Source organism: Myotis davidii, unplaced genomic scaffold (assembly GCF_000327345.1).
Source record: "Myotis davidii unplaced genomic scaffold, ASM32734v1 scaffold315, whole genome shotgun sequence".
Taxonomy (NCBI): domain Eukaryota; kingdom Metazoa; phylum Chordata; class Mammalia; order Chiroptera; family Vespertilionidae; genus Myotis; species Myotis davidii.
In genome coordinates this window covers 9,214-25,920 of record NW_006286234.1, presented here as the reverse complement: position 1 = coordinate 25,920, position 16,707 = coordinate 9,214, and the positions used below count along the sequence as shown (strand labels likewise).

The window sequence follows — 16,707 nt, the reverse complement described above, 5'->3', positions numbered from 1 at the left end:
AATCTCTGCCTCATCAAAAATCCATGTGTAACAGTTGGCTCTCCACATCTGTGATTTCCCAGCCTTGGCGTTGACCCTAAACAACCCGGGTTTGAACTGCATGGGTCACGTGAGAAAATTGGCATATAATTGGACTCCTGCTGTTCAAACACATGTTCAAGGATCAGCTGTACTACTTTTGATAGTTTTTGAGTTCCCAGACTGTGATGGTCTTGTTCAGGCTGGCTGCACTGAGGGGACAAAAGCTCTTAGCTAATATCCAGTCATAAAAAAAGTGTTACTCAACTGTTATAAAAGTGAAGTAAGACTGGATCTATGTATAGCAAAAGTATGTTTATCACTGAGAGTTTGGAGGGTAATCACTGTTTTTTTACTCCCCATAAGAACTTAAAGACTGCATTTGATTTTGGAAGAATGGGGAGCATCTCGGGGCAGTTAAAGGAAGTGGCTATAGCTTTCTTTCTTTTTTTTCCAGCGAAGTGACTCTGATTTCTCAAGTAAAAGCTGTTCTTTCATTTTTATACCTCGAACGCTCTTTAGTTCTCTTAATGTGTGATTTGCTAGGTATGGAATATTCGTAGTCCGGGTATCCTGTGGGAGGTGCCAGCCTATAAACTGCCATCTATGATACAGGACTAGGGGACCCTATTGGTCTGAAACTTGTTAAGTTTTTCTGCAAAGCTGAACCTCAAAGGATAGGTGCCATTTATCAATCTGAGACAATAAAAATTTGGGGGAGGAGTTGCTGATGGGAGTTCTGCCAGATGAAGGTTATCACAGAGGAGGCACAGTACTAGTGAAGGCATTGAGGTGAGAAGCACATTTAAGGAACTTGCCTCATTGCTGGAGCCTAATGTACAATGTGCAGGTGAGCCTGGGGAGGCATCTACCAGCCAGCTACCAATACCCTACCTGTTCGGACTCTTATTTTCTAGGTGATTGGTTCCCACGTCAGTGAGTTACAATTAAATAAAGCGCTGTTGTGTAGGTGATCCAGAAACTAAATAGGAGCGGGGCCAGGCTAGCTAGCATGTGGTGACTGTTGAGAGGACTGTGGCCGTCCCCCAGGGGAGGCCATGGGAGGGAAGCCTGGGTGCAGTGATGTTTTCTACTAAAGAGCCATTTTCACTGGGATGAATTCACAGCGGGTGCTGCCACTGTGGGCCATCTGGTGCTGCCCATGCAGAAAACCACCTCTCAGGAGTGAGCTCAGCGTTTCCAGGGCGTCTGGTCCGCAAAGCCTATGCAGGTGCCCTTCACAGATTTACTCAGTAATGTTCTCGGGTGATTTGGTGTCTGATCTGCTCATCCAGGGTCCCGGAGTTTGTGAGAGAAAAGCGGTTTGGAAATTGGCTGAAAGATGCACGAGACTGGGCAATTTCCAGAAACAGATACTGGGGCACCCCCATCCCGCTGTGGGTCAGCGAGGACTTCGAGGAGGTGAGGCTGTGGCGCTTCATGTGTTGATTTTTATTGAGGCCCTTTGTTCATTAGTTCCATGTGACTATGAGGTAGAAGAATAGGGCTTCTTTCTTTTCTGTCTTTGCCCCTTATTTCATCTTTTTCTCATTCCTTCCTATAATAATGACATAAATAAGAATGTTTTTAGAGCTTTAACTTTATTTTGACTCTAATGCAATTTTTAACAATTTCCCTTTGTGTAAAAGTGAATGTAATTTCCATTTTTCTCAGGGAAGCCACACAGTAAGTTGTTTGTGTTGCTCATATCTCTGTTTCTTCTTGTGAGTTATTTATGAACAGAACAGATACTCTGCACTAAGTCTAGCATGTTAAGTCCAACTTATAGTTATGGAAAGGAAGATTGAAAAAAATTACCCAAGCATTCCAGACCTTTAACCTACAAAACCAAGTGATTGTATATGAGTTTAGGTCTATGTAAATGTTATATGTAGGACTTTAGATGTATTCCCTTAATGGGGTTTTCTGTCCATCACTGAAAGCTGAGAGCATTAGAGCCGCCATGAGCCACAGCAGCCCGGGGACCTCAGTAAATTTCCAGTGTGGCTGAATCAAGGCTTTTCAGGACCAGTTAGGAAGGACGAGGAAAGAGACCAGGGTGCCTCCAGGTAGCGGAGAAGCCCCAGCAGCCCTGTCAGATGGCTTCCTTTGGGAGCGCCTCAGTGGGCCCATCTCAGCCTCCTTACCAGGACATAATTCTGACATCTTGCAGTAGGACTATTTTGACTCTGCACAATAATTTAGTTCTAGCTTTCACTTCAGAAGATTCCAGCTTAAAGAATCAAATTCAAATGCCAGGAAGAAAACAAGATGCCTTAGCTTAGAGTAATAGTCTAGGCCAGGGGTGGGTAACCCCTGGCACGCGTGCCAAACATGGCACGCCAGTAACTTTTGCTGGCATGCGAAACCCTCTCTTATAATCATCCATTTACAATTTTTTTCTTAATAGCGACTTTTATTTTTCAGATAAATTCAGTGTAGGTGCATCTTAGATAAATAATTTTACATAACATGTATACATTAAAAAATAAATGTATTTTTCATCATCATATTTTGTTGCTCGAATGAATTTTATTATTTCTTCAAGATTCTTCACATACATACACCTTACGAGATATCAAGTAGGCGTAACATGTTCTCAAAAAATTAGGGTTGGCACACAGAAGAATTTTGAGTCAGAGATTTTGCTAGTTTTGGCCTGCACTCACAAAAAGGTTGCCCACCCCTGGTCTAGGCATTTCACTCCTGCTGGTCATTTTTGCAGATTTGGACACAGTAAACCCTCAAAAAATGCTTGTTGAGATGATGGCTGTGAATGTTGAAAATTTCCATCTAGAGCCTCCTCTGATATGGGGTCGGTAGCAAGGAAGGGAAGTCTGCTCACTTCTTCAGAGAGTGACCTGTCTTTCCTGAGGGTTAGCCATTTTGGTGGTAAATGTCCTGAAGATCAGAGACCTCTAAAACTAAATAGGAATGTTACAGAAATAAACCCTGTGATCTTTGCCTCTGCAGCACTCCTGCTTTTTAACTTTGTTTTGACAGATAGTATGCATTGGGTCAATGGCAGAACTTGAAGAACTGTCAGGAACAAAGGTCTCAGATCTCCACAGAGAGAGGTCAGTTTCTAAGTGTGTCATTCATGTCAGTTCTGTCATTCAGAGCTTTGGCTTAGCCCAGTGGTCGGCAAACTCATTAGTCAACAGAGCCAATTATCAACAGTACAACGAGTGAAAGTTCTTTTGAGAGCCAAATTTTTTAAACTTAAACTATCTAGGTAGGTACATTGTTATTAACTTAATTAGGGTACTCCTAAGCTGGCCTTTGCTAAAAATGTCCTCAATCTGATTAAGGTACGTTCGCTGAGGTCGACCCCTTCCAACTCTCCCATCCACACTCGTCTTGTATACTTGTTTCGTCTATCTCCTTTCCGAAAACCGACTTCTGCGCATGGGCCACGAAGTTTCAATTGCACTGTACGTGCGCGCCCGCACGTGGTATTTTGTGGAAGAGCCACCCTCAAGGGGCCAAAGAGCCGCATGTGGCTCGTGAGCTGCGGTCTGCCGACCACTGGTTTAGCACATTAACACACTGCAGACCAGTAGTTTCATTGCTAGCTCCACCCAGTGGCCAGATAAGCTTCTATTGAACGAGTACAAAAAACGTTTTACATAAATGTTACAGGCACGCTTTCAAATTAAATACCCATTGCATTTGGAAGTTATTTATTATTCTTACAAGCTGATCTCTTTTTAAAGTATGATACTTTGTAAAACACTGTAATATGAAGCAAGAATTCTCGTGATCTGTCCCCAGTGTGTTAAGATGTGGTCTCTAGCAGATCCTAGAGCTGCATATAGAAATCAAACTCTAGTTTGCTGAATTACATTGTTGATAACTTGTGTCATAATGAGGAGGGGTGGCTTCGGTCCTTGCATTAGATGGCAGGGGCCCCTGGTATACAACCTTCTAGGTCGAGCACTCCTGATGCTCTCTGAAAGCCTGTGATAATTGCCAGTATTTCTGTTCGTATGAAGAGCTTTCAGGAGATTGTGTTTCCTACTGGCAATTAAACTGCAAGTTCTGTTGTGCTTAAAATTAATAGAAATGGCACGTTTTTGTTTATTAGCATTGACCATCTGACCATCCCTTCACGCTGTGGGAAGGGATTGCTGCGTCGCGTGTCTGAAGTGTTTGACTGTTGGTTTGAGAGTGGCAGCATGCCCTATGCTCAAGTTCATTATCCATTTGAAAATAAGAAGGAGTTTGAAGATGCATTTCCTGCAGACTTCATTGCTGAAGGCATTGATCAAACCAGAGGATGGTATGTTTTTTTGTTCTTTTAAGTGTTTTGTTGATTTCATTTTATTTAGCAGCTACTTTACTGAGCAGCTGGTCTTTATCAGCTATGTGCAGGGAAGACTGTGTTAGGGAGAGAGGCTCTCCTGCCCTCTGCTCCTCATACCAAGCAACCCGTTAGTGTCTTGAATAGGCGTCTCTCCCATGGTAGGCTATAGTTTTAGAATTTATTTCACTGACATCTTGGAGTATAGAGATTTGTTTCACTGGAAATGTGATAAAAAACAATGTGTGATGATCATAGCTTGTGTATTTCAAATCATTTACTCAAATGTGTAATGAGTATTTACTAGTACATACAGGATAAAGAGTGAGGTACTACAAATGCAAAAAGGGATGCTTGGAAATGTGCTTAGATGTTAGACTAGCTTTACAAAATTAACATTTAAAAAAATCTAGATTTTAAAAGATCATGGGGAGAGGATTTGAGTATTGGTTTTATCTGGTGCCTTATTTAACGCCATACCTTTGCCCTCTTAATTATAAAAAAGTTACCTTCTTTTTGTGGATGATCTTAGTTGGCCCAGGTTCTAATTATATTTTCATTAGTAATGGTTTTACAGGAGTTGTTTAAGGAATTTGGGTGTTGTTTTCTGCTTTTACAAATTGCAGGAGTCATCACAAACTGATTAAATTCCAGCCTAATGTTTTGGGATGTGCTATGTTCAGCTTCCAATCCATTTATCTGTAGGAACAGTACCAGGCACAAACTCCTCTTCCCAGGGAGTTTCTCAGAGGACTGGTGACATCTGGCAACTGTTAGCAGTCCTTAGTGAATGGGATGTCTTGTCAGGTGTTCATGTTAGCCATGGGGTCCGGTCTCCAACCTCATCAGTATATGTCCTGGGATGTTCTCAAAATCAGATTAGAGGTGACAAGAGCCTCACTATCAGGACAGCTTACAGGGATGTGATGCAGTTCTTTTAGGGAATAAGCTAGCAAGCAAAATAAACGACATATTTGATATCGTGACCAACAGAATAAAAACTGCCTCTGTTGCTGTCATCTATCTTTTGACTTTTGAATGAGAGATATGTTGTTTTTGGCGGGGAGAGAGGTTTGTTTGTTCGTTTTTTGTCATAAGACTCTCATATGGCCCTGTGCTAGGTGATATCTCTTGATTTTCAGTTTTGTCTTTTGGGCAGGTCCTGAGAAACCATTCCTCTCTGACCTTCTCTGCCTTGTAGCTGTCCAACTGGCTTCCCGAGGAGAGTGATGGTGCTGTCCTCCACTGGGTCAACATCTGGCTCCAGGCCTTTATTCACTTTCAATAAAGCAATTCATTTTCTGATCAGGGGCTGCTCTGCAGTGGGTCCTGCGTGTAATTTTTTTCAGTGATCCTGACATGACTTAATAAGTCATCAGAATTAAGAACCTTTGCTTTATGTGGTTATCAAGAAGGATAACAGATCCAAAATAGAAATTCAGTTCAACAAGTAAACACAGTTTTTCCCTATGCTGGGTTTCTTTTCCGGTTCTTGTTTTGTTTAACTCTTTCTTTTTGACATTTTTTCCAGGTTTTACACTCTGCTGGTGCTGGCCACGGCTCTCTTCGGACAACCACCTTTCAGGAATGTGATTGTGAATGGGCTCGTCCTTGCAAGGCAGGTGCACTCCTGTGTAATGACAAGGTTCTCCATTCCCCTAACCTTCCTTTGTGAATAGAGGAATTCAGGTATGCCCCCCTCTGTTACTACTATTTCTTCTCTGCTTTTTAAATTTTGCTGCTCTTTTCATCCCACTCCTTTCCTGTGCATTTGTCCGTCTTTTGCGTTCCGTCTCCCACCCACTTCCCTCTGTCTTTGGAAGCAGGGCTGGGTTGAGAGCTCAGCCTAATGGAAGGGGAGGTCTTTTCTGGGATCTTCTAGTGATAAAATAATGTGTGTGTGTTTTTAGAATTTCATAAAGTTCTTTTGCTTATAGCTTATATTTAATCTGTACACTGGACCTTTAGTATAGATTTTTGTTGTCTTATTTTTAACATGAGGAAGTTATGGGTTATAGAGGTTTCTAGTATTGCATAGGAGTCTTATTCTTCTTTTCCCTGTACTTCCTCAAGTTATTAAAAGTAAAACATAAATAAAATAAGAAACTATGAATGTTTACATAGGTGCCCAGCTTTATGTGCAGTGAGGGTGTGGCAGTAGGCCCTGTTGTGAGCTATTACACATCTTCACACGCTTAATCCCCATAGCTCTTTTGACATTTGAGGAATTGAGGTTCAGGAAAATTCAGTAACTTGCCCAAAGTCACACAATAAATAAGTGGTAAATTCAAGTACCCAGGCAGTCTGGCTGTGCAGGCTGTGCTTTTTCACATTTTCAGTTGAAATTTTTATTGAATTGTAGATTTGCGTGCAGTTGTGAAAAATAACAAAGGCCCCTTTTGAGTTTTCCCAGTTTCCTTCCTTTTGAACATCTCACAGTCCCTCTGTTGCCTTTTCATAACTATAGTCACATCCTCCTGCCCTTTCAGCTTCCTCCCCGACCTCTGGCAACCACTGATCTGTTCTCCATCTCTGAGATGGTATCATTTCAAGTCTATTATGTAAATAGAATCCTACCATGTATAACTTTTTGGGATTGGCTTTTCTTGCTCAGTGTTACTCCCTGGAGGGTCCCGGGGAGCTTGTGGATCTGCTTCCTTCCTTTTCTTTGCTGAGCATGTGGGTGACCCAGAGTTTGACTCTTCACCTGCTCAAGTCAGTTGTTTCCAGTGTTTCTGACAATGAATAAAGCTGTCAAGTTTGTTGTAAGGTTTGTGTCACTATAGATTTTCATTTCTGTAGGGTAAATGCCTCATCTGTATGTTTAACTGTTACACTATAATGTCTTCCTTCATCTCTCCTGAAGCTTCTCTGTTGATTCAACACAGTATTTAAAAAGAAACTTACAGGTACTGACAGACAGCTTTATCGTTTTACTTTAACATTGGCTGTATGCCCTTTGCATTTATGTGTTCCAGTTGAAAATAGCTGTAACCATATATAAAGATAAACTGTGACATTGACTTGTGTTTTTCAAGCGATGGCCAGAAAATGAGCAAACGAAAAAAGAATTATCCAGATCCACTTTCCATCATCCATAAGTATGGTGCTGATGCCCTCAGGTAAAAGCCCATGCTTTGCCCTGTGTGTGTTTGTCGTCTTTTTTTTTTTTTTACATTTAATCAATTTATTTATTTTTAATCCTCACCTGCGGATATTTTTCCATTAATTTTGTGAAAGAATGGAAGAGAGAGGGAGAGACTGAGAGAAACATCGATGTGAGAGAAATCATTGATTGGTTGCCTCCTGCAGGAGCCCTGACCAGGATTGGGGCCAGGGGGGAGCCTGCAGCCAAGGTACATGCCCTTGACCGGAATTGAACCCGGGACCCTTTGGTCCGCAGGCTGATGCTTTATCCACTGAGCCAAACCAGCTAGGGTGTGTTTGTCATTTTTATGTAAGCATTTCTCATTCTGTTAGTCATATTCCTTAGATGTGGTTTAGAATTTGCTTTTTAAAAAATGTATCTCTGCTGCAGGGGGAGCTACATTTGTATGATGTTGACTCAAACTCCCCAAAGTGGTTTTTAAATAATGATGACATTTTCAAATCTAGAGATCATTGAGTGTTCAAATTAAAAACCCCCCAGCCCTCTGCCCTGGCAGAGCACACACAGCTGCTCCTGGGGAGTCTTTGGTGCCTGCATTGTTCTGGGAGGAGGGCCTGGCCGATGCCTTTGGGCTCTGCTGCACCCACCACCAGTGACCTGCACTGGGCTTACATCTCCTTTTATAATGTGCTTGGCCTCATGCATGTAACAGTAAGAGCTTTATCAGTTTTAAGTAGACCACGAGAAGAGTATTCATAATTACCCCTTTTGTAGCAGAAATGCTAGTTTTGGTGTTGCCCTGTCAAAATGTCACATAATAATTGTTTACTGTCTACATTCCTTTTCGGTATAATTTTTCTCTTCCAGATTGTATCTGATTAACTCCCCTGTGGTGAGAGCAGAAAACCTCCGCTTTAAGGAGGAAGGTGTTCGCGATGTTCTGAAGGACGTGCTGCTCCCCTGGTACAATGCCTATCGCTTCTTCATCCAGAATGTCCTGAGGCTGCAGAAGGTATGGACTGCCGTGCTGTGGTTGAGCTCTGCCTTCCCAGCTGTGTTGAGCTGGGTTTGCACAGTCCCTGTGGTGTGGAGGGTCAGAGACACTTGGGAGGCCATTGGTAAAGTTATCCGGGGTCCTTGTTGCGCCAGTAGCATGGGACTGGGGCTCCTTGGCAAGCTCATCTGTGCAGACAGCAGCCTCACCTGTAGAAGAGTTACATTGAACATTCATGTAGTCAGCCAGTCCCGCTCCCTTGTGGAACCAGTGGGGGTGGGGCATGGCAGAGCCAGTGAAGGGTCAGCTACTGTCTCAGAGTAAAGGCCCTCCATGGGTGCCTTTGGGCTGATCCTCTGAGTGAGAGAAATTCTCATTGGGGTCATCGGACTTAAAGTAATGATTGTGATGTATATGAAAATGCCTCCCGAGCAGTGTCCTGCTGCCCATGACATTCTTGGAGAAGCTGCCTCTCCTGCTCCATGACGCAGGCTCCTGTCTTAGCTTTCAGGACTCCATTGGGGTTAGGGCCCGGTACCACTGATCTTTTTACCTCCAGCATCTTACAAGTAGAATTGCTTGGTAAATTACTGTTGACTAAACATGGGATGTTATTCCTTCCTGAGAAACAGGTTTGGGAAGCTGAGCTTTGAACATCACACTCCAGCAGTCCGGTCACTTGCTGCTTCTGCCTCTGGCTTGTCTAGGTCTGCTAATAAAGCTTCCCAGGGGACATTTTCCCCTGTGTTTGAGAAAGGCAGTCATTTTCCCCAGGTCCCTAGTGCTCCTGGCTTTTTGTTCCAACCACCTTGTTGGGCCCACAGTTCTTAGGCAGGGCCACTTTGCAGCCTCTGCCGATCTGGTGCCTGGTCTGGGCATGGCAGCAAGACACGGGCTCTACAATCAGTGCTCATTTTCAATTTGTAGACAGTCTTCCAGTGCGTGCAAATTTTACTGTCGTTCCTCCCTCAGATTTAAAGTAACTATACCCTATAGTTATTGACAATATTTTGGAATGTTTCTCAATTCATAATCATTCTTTGGTGCAGAAGAATAATTTTTTTCCTAACTTCTCCTTCTCTCAAAAATGTAATTCACTAATTGAAGACTTAATATCCCAGGTTTAGAGCTTATCCTGAAAATATTACTGAAAATTAGAAATTTAGATTGCCAATAGGCCTGGATTGGGGGAGGCGGGGCGTGGTATTGGCTGTTCCAGTTTAAGTGCTTTAAACAGCTCATTTCTTTACATTAATTTCCCCAAGCAAACAGAATATTTCAATAATTGTCAATTCCTAGGAGGAAGAAATGGAATTCCTCTACAATGAGAACACGGTTAAAGAAAGTGCCAACATTACAGACCAGTGGATCCTGTCTTTCATGCAGTCGCTCATTGCCTTTTTCGAGACCGAAATGGCAGGTGTGTCTCTCTTTGGCCCTCCTCCCAGGACTAAGGACTCTTAATCTTTATGATTGCCCTTTACATATTTAACTTTTTATTGATAAACAATGGAGATTTTATAGAAATTTTAAGAGATAAAGAACAGGAGATAGTTATTTCTTTCAATACTCAAATATAATTTTGTCAAGGCTAGTTGTAGAAGGTGCTATTCCAAGGCCTGGGGGATCATCTCTGAGGATGCCCAGTGGCTTCATCCCTTCATAGGCTCAGTGCTGGGTTACTCTGTGCCTGTTTCCTTGTCTGGGAACCTCAGTTTCTTTCTGTGAAAAACACCTGGTTAGAGTTATTCTAAGGCTCTAATAGAGATCGTGTACTTCAAGTATCTGGTAGGTAGTAGGTACTCACTAAGTAGTACATGTTAGTAGGTCTTTTATTTTTTTACTAGTGCTCCGGTGAATGGATTCGTGCACATTGAAAGGAAATTAATTAGAAGATGGCCATTGGGGCGGGACTGGGCTAGACGGGCTGGACACACCCTGGAAGCCAACCTCCAGGGGTCTTTCCCTGGCCAACTGCACCTGAGGTGGCACCACAGCTCAGAGGGAGTCTGCGGAATGAGCGGGGTCCCTCTGGCAGGTAGGGTCCCTCAGCCTGGCCTGCAAAGATTGGGTCAAAACCAGCTCTCCAACATCTCCTGAGGGGTCCCAGATTGCAAGAGGGTGGCTCTCGGGTGATGTACCCTGGAATCGGGCTATCTCTTTTCTGGTTCCAGGGTGCATCACCTGAGAACCCCACTGCCAAGTCACGGTGGCTCAGCAGCTCCTGCCTTGAGCATCTGCCTGCTGGTGGTCAGTGCATGTCTTAGCTACCGGTCGTAGCGTCTGCCCCCTGATGGTCATTGCACACCATAGCTACCGGTAGGATGGTTGCTCAGCCTTTTATGTATATAGATTTTTAAAATTTCTATTTTCAAGTCTACTTTATTAAATAAGTGTCCTGTTCAGTCTAGAAAAATTAGGAAATACAGCAAAGCAGTAATGAAGTAGACATTTTCCTATATTTGTTACCTACAGCAATGAATTTGGTTTTATACAGAGGTTGGGAAGTAGGTTATGATGGAACAACCGGAAGTCAGGGTGGAAAATTCTAGAAAGCATTAACTCAGATACCTGAGATGGGTGGGTCTGATGAAGTAGGCGGGCTTCCCAGTGCTGCACACCTTAGCGAGGTTGGCCTGCCTCCCTCAGCACCTGTGGGTGCCAGGGGCTTCCGTGCAGGTGCAGTGCTCATGGTTTCGAGGAGCAAAGCCACCTTTTGGTGCAGGCAGGGGCCTGCCGTCCTCAGCTGGTGTGTAGCTCCTACTGGAGTAGGTGCCTTTGATCCTGGCACAAAGGACAGTGAGCCCAGGAATTTCCACATGCTCACCAGTCATCTTGACGGACTATGTCCACCCCTTAAACATAAGGATCATTATGATTGCCAAGCTGTTGGACAGAAGTGACGATAGAAATGAGTGTGGGAAGCAGACTCCTGAGTGGAGTTCACCAGGCTCCCAGGACAAGGGCTTACAGCCACACTCACTTCCTCCTCCTGAGTGATGTGAGTGGGAGGGAAACCGTGCTGGGGCTTATTGCTTGGGGCTCCTGCATCTTTAGGCAACTGCCCTCCTGAAGAGTGTGCCCAGTCTGACTGGGTGTTAGAGGTTAGGCAGCTTGTGCACATCAGCTTAGTGGTAAGAAAGAGCCAGATGTGAGAGGCCAGGTGTGCTCCACACAGGCTGTGTGATGCAGCTTGTGCCCTCAGCTCCCTTGTCAACAGAGTCTGAAGTAGCATCCTTGAAGCGTGATGCTTTTATAGTGATTTCAGCGATAGTTGCTACTGCTTCTGTGTGCTCATTACCCATAGGCTTTGTCTCTCTAAGCTGAAACCTGAATATAGGAAGTAGGTTATGATGGCTTCCTGGAAGATGAAAAGTGTAATGAACACTAAGAATAACTTAGGCCTTTTTCTTTTCTTTTCTAATATTTTTTTATTTTCTTTTTTAATATATCTTTATTGACTTCAGGGAGGAAGGAAAAAGGAGAGAGAGAGATAGAAACATCAATGATGAGAGTGAATCATTGACCATCTGCCTCCTGCAAGCCCCCTACTGGGGATTGAGCCCACAACCTAACCACAATCGAACTCAGGATTCTTCAGGCCACAGGCCGACACAGCAAGCATGTCAAACTCAAAGGCTACCACGGGCCAAGTAAACAAGGTTTAAGTGTATGTGGGCCGCAAAAAAAGCTTCCATTTTCATAGAAACGTTGATTTATTTCCATAGAGACATGCTGAATACAAAGGGGTAAAATAAATTAGTCATCGTTATCACAAAATAACTGAACATTTTAATAATAATATTTTTTCTTGAACATTAATGTACCAGACACTGAATGACTGCACAAATTAATAAGCGTGACGCAACTAAACCTATTTTTCTTGTTCTCTGAAAGTTAAATATTTCCTGTTGCGCACCCCAAACAAGTCAGTTCAAGACTAATGACGTGGCCATTGGCTGCTAAAATATTCACTGCTAGTATTGGTGGAGAGAAATGGTGTGCCTGCTCGTAAGGTGCTTAAGGAAAATGAATGCAACACGATTCTACTAATCAGCCATTAGCGAACGTTGTAGTTTGTTATTAATAATTATGTAAAATAGGATATTGTAAAAATTAATTTATGAAATTTTTATTAAAACGTTTCTTACATACGGTTAAATTGGCTGAGCCGCAGATATATTCTTTGTGGGTTGCATGCAGATCACGGGCTGAGAGTTTGACCTGCTTGCTTTACAGAGTAGGCCTCTGATCATAGACATCATCTGTCTGGGAATGTGCAAACAGCCAGGGACTGGACGGGGATGGGCCTGCAGTTGCTGGGAGCTTCAGTTGCAGGCCAGCCTGAAAATGGCCCTCAGCCCCTCACCCAGACTGTCCAGGCACCCCAGTGGGGACTCCCACCCTGAAGGGGGTGTGGAGAGGCACTAGGGAGGTGGGTGGGACATTCCTCTGGTGGGGGGGGGCAATCCACCATAGAGCCTTGGCTGGGTGGGCGGGTCTACTTCTTTGGGGCGATCAATTACCCCGCAGAGGGAGGCCCAGGCTACCTGGCTGGAGGCACTGTGGAAAGTGGGCAGGGTCTCCCTCTGCGGGGTGATCAATTGTGGGGCTTCCAGACTGCGAGAGGGCACAGGCCGGGCTGAGAGGGAACCCTTCCCCCATGCACAAATTTTTGTGCACCAGGCCTCTAGTATACAATAAAGCAAGTCACATGAATTTTTTGATTTCCATTGAATATGTACGTTGTACTCAATAGTATTAAGTGTGCAATAGCATTGTGTCTAAAACAATGTCCACACCTTAATTTTAAAAACAGTTTACTAAAAAAAAAAGAAAAAAGAATAGTTTAATGCTTGTCGTGGCTGGTGGGGTTCAGTGGTTAGAGCATAGATCCGTACCCGAAAGGGTCACAGGTTCAAATTTCAGTTAAGGGTATGTACCTGGTTTGAGGTTTACTCCCTGCCCCTGATTGGGGCACATGTAGCAGGTATCCAGTCGATGTCTCTCTCCTCCTCTCCCTCCTGCCTCCCTTCCACTCTCTAAAAAACAATGGGAAAAAATATACTTGGGTGAGGATTAACAGCAACAAAAAATGCTGCTAAAAAATGTTAGCCATCTGAGCCTTCAGTAGGAGCCGTTTTGCTGGTGTGGGTTCTTTCCTTTATTTATTTACTAGAGACCCAGTGCACAAATTCGTGCATGGATGGGGTCCCTCTGGGTGGCCTGTGAGAATCTTGCCGAAACCCACAGTCCAGCGCTGCCTACAACTCCTACTTGCCACTCCCGCTCATCCTGGCCCCACTGTGCCTGCCGCGGGCTTACGCCCAATCATTCCCAATCTGGCGCCCTCCTGAGTGAAGTGGCCTGCAGGATTGGGCCAAAACTGGCTCTCCGACATCCCCCGAGGGGTCCCAGATTGCAAGAGGGTACAGGCCAGGCTGAAGGACCGCACTAGTGCACGATCAGGGCCGAGAAGGGACTGCAGGAGGGCCCTAGGGCGTGTCCAACCTGTCTTGCTCAGTCCCGATTGGCTGGACCCCAGCAGCAAGCTAACCTACCCCTGGTGGTCATTGCATGTCATAGTGAGCGGTTGAGCGGCCTTTGCATATCATTAGCATATTACACTTTGATGGTTGAATGGTTGACCAGTCACAAAGACGACCAGACACTTAGCATATTAGGCTTTTCTTATGTAGGATTTATTGATTGATATTAGAGAGAGGATGGGGGAGAGAAACATTGATTTGTTGTTCCGTTTATTTATACATTCTTTGTTTGATTCTTGTCTGTGCCCTGACTGGGGATTTAACCCTCAACCTTGGCATATTGGGATGACACTGGAGCCAAATGAGCTACCCGGCCAGGGCTCTTTCCTTCATCTTGATGCCTGCTCAGTGATCAGGGTGGTGGTGGAGGCTGTGGCATTTTTTAAAATTGGCCAACAGTGACTGAAGTTTGCTGCATCAGTTGACTTTTCCTTTCATGAACAGTTTCTCTATAGCATGGGTTGCTGTTTGATAGCATTTTACCCACAGTAGACATTCTTTCAAAATTAGAGTCAGTTTCAGACCCTGTTGCTGCTTCACCAACTAAGTTTATGTTACATTCTAAATCAGCGGTTCTCAACCTGTGGGTTGCGACCCCTTTGACTAGGAGTCCTCAAACTACAACCCGTGGGCCACATGCAAATACAAATATTGTATTTGTTCCCGTTTTGTTTTTTTTACTTCAAAATAAGATTTAAACTATAGTCCGGCCCTTAGACGGTTGAACGACCCTTTCACAGGGATCGCCTAAGACCATCCTGCATATCAGATGATCACATTACGATTCATAACAGTAGCAACATTACAGTTATAAAGTAGCAATGAAAATAATTTTATGGTTGGGTCACAACATGAGGAACTGTATTTAAAGGGACTGAAGGTTGAGAACCACTGGTCTAAATCCTTCGTTGCCATTTCAACAGTCTCCACAGCATCCTCACCAGGAGTAATAGTGCAGCTCTTCTTTCATTTGAGCACTTGGAGGCCATTGTAGTTTTATTAATTGCCTAATTTCAATGTTGTTGTATCTCAGGGACTGGAGAGGCCTGAGGAGCAGGAGAGAGATAGGGGAATGGCCAGTCAATAGAGCAATTGGAACACACAACACTTATCGATTAAGTTTGAAATGTTTTGTGATAATTCATGATACCCCAAAACAACAGTTGCAATAGTAACATCAACGACCACTGACCCAAGATCATCATAACAAATATAGTAATGAAATAGTTTGAAATATTGAAAGAATCATGACTGACACAAAGCGAGCAAATTTTGTTGGAAAAATGGTGCCAATTAACTTGCAGGTTTGCCAGAATCCTTCAGTTTGTATTTTAAAAAATCTGAAACATAATAAATCAACTGCAGTAGAATGAGGTATGTTCCTATTTTGGTCTTCAGAAAGCCTATTCTATTTTACTCAGGGTTCTTGCTAAGTTTCTCGGTGGCATCATGAAGGATAGCTTGGGCTTGTGGGTTCTCTGGTGGGGCTGGGCTGTGTGTTATATGATGTTGAGCAGCAAGTATCACTGGGCTTCCTTTGCCGGATGCGTGGAGCACCCATATGCTCAGTTATAACAAGGATGTCTCCAGGCATTGCCAGTGTCCCCTGTGGAACAGAGTTGCTCTGGTTGAGAAACTGTGTGTCAGTCTTAGTTGACGTACAGAGGAGCACAGTGAAGGAAGTTGGGCCTGTGTGGTGCTCTAGCACTGTACAGCTCCAGGTAAACCTGCCTCTTGGCGTCGTGTGATGGGCAGTGTTGGCCTCTTGGCCACACATACAGGATATCCATTTTTCTCACTGACAGTGGCTCACAGGGCAGTTGTGTGCACCCCAAGACAGTTTACGGTCATTGAGTATGTCCTCAGTGTAGGAGCCAGTGTGATTGCTTCCTTTTGGTTCATTCTGTCTCAACAAGCATGGGGACCCTTGGACAACAGGGCTACTCGTTCTTTCCTTGTGTCCACTCCTTCCCCAAGCACCCCAAATGCTTAGTCTATTCTCAGTTCCTGATTGATTGATCTTACTTTTAGCTTATAGGCTCTATACTGTGGTGCCCCGCCTGGTCAAGTTTGTCGATGTTCTGACCAATTGGTATGTCAGGATGAACCGCCGAAGATTAAAGGTAAGTCCAGGCTGTTCTTCAGAAGAGCAGAAAGTGTAGGAAGTGTGAAAATAAGTACAGCCCAATGCCATAATGTTTTGAAGCAATTTTTTTCTTTTTACATTGCATATTAACTCTATTTATTGCCATTTGATGGCTAGGGACCTGTAAGTTTTAAAAGTAATGGTGCATATTTTTAGAACACAATTATGGACATGCCATATTGGAGGGAGGCTCAGGGCCACATAGGAATAAACTAAGCATACCTCTTAAAACCCAAAACAAGTTATGCAAATATTTTCAAATGTCATATACAACTGTGATCTCCAGAGGAACTCTGAGCTATAGAGGGTCAGTTATTGATAAAACTCTTCCTTGAGCATGTTGGAGACTTTTAATGTATGAAGAATAAGTCCTGTCTCAAGACTTAAGCCATGCATAAACAATCTTCTATCTGCACTAATAAAAGACAAACATGCAAATTGACTGTACCTTCACTATGCCTTAAGCCACGCCCACCTGCCAATCAGAGTGACTATATGCATATTAACCCAACCAAGATGGCGGCCGGCAGCCACAGAGATGGAGCAAGCAGGAGGCTTGGTTGCCCCCATGATGGAGGAAGCCAAACT

The 16,707-nt window shown here is 43.8% G+C and overlaps 1 protein-coding gene across 1 annotated transcript in view; it reads left to right on the top strand.

The window, feature by feature from the left end:
• IARS (isoleucyl-tRNA synthetase) overlaps positions 1 to 16,707 on the top strand; it is a gene marked incomplete at its 3' end in the record, with an annotated part of 64,218 nt that overhangs the window by 43,562 nt on the left and 3,949 nt on the right. The window contains exons 13-20 of the mRNA XM_015559822.1: positions 1,314 to 1,440; positions 3,022 to 3,095; positions 4,106 to 4,300; positions 5,853 to 5,939; positions 7,360 to 7,443; positions 8,298 to 8,442; positions 9,724 to 9,844; positions 16,005 to 16,096. Of these exons, the coding sequence (XP_015415308.1) occupies positions 1,314 to 1,440; positions 3,022 to 3,095; positions 4,106 to 4,300; positions 5,853 to 5,939; positions 7,360 to 7,443; positions 8,298 to 8,442; positions 9,724 to 9,844; positions 16,005 to 16,096 (925 nt within the window). The remainder of the gene's footprint in view (positions 1 to 1,313; positions 1,441 to 3,021; positions 3,096 to 4,105; positions 4,301 to 5,852; positions 5,940 to 7,359; positions 7,444 to 8,297; positions 8,443 to 9,723; positions 9,845 to 16,004; positions 16,097 to 16,707) is intronic.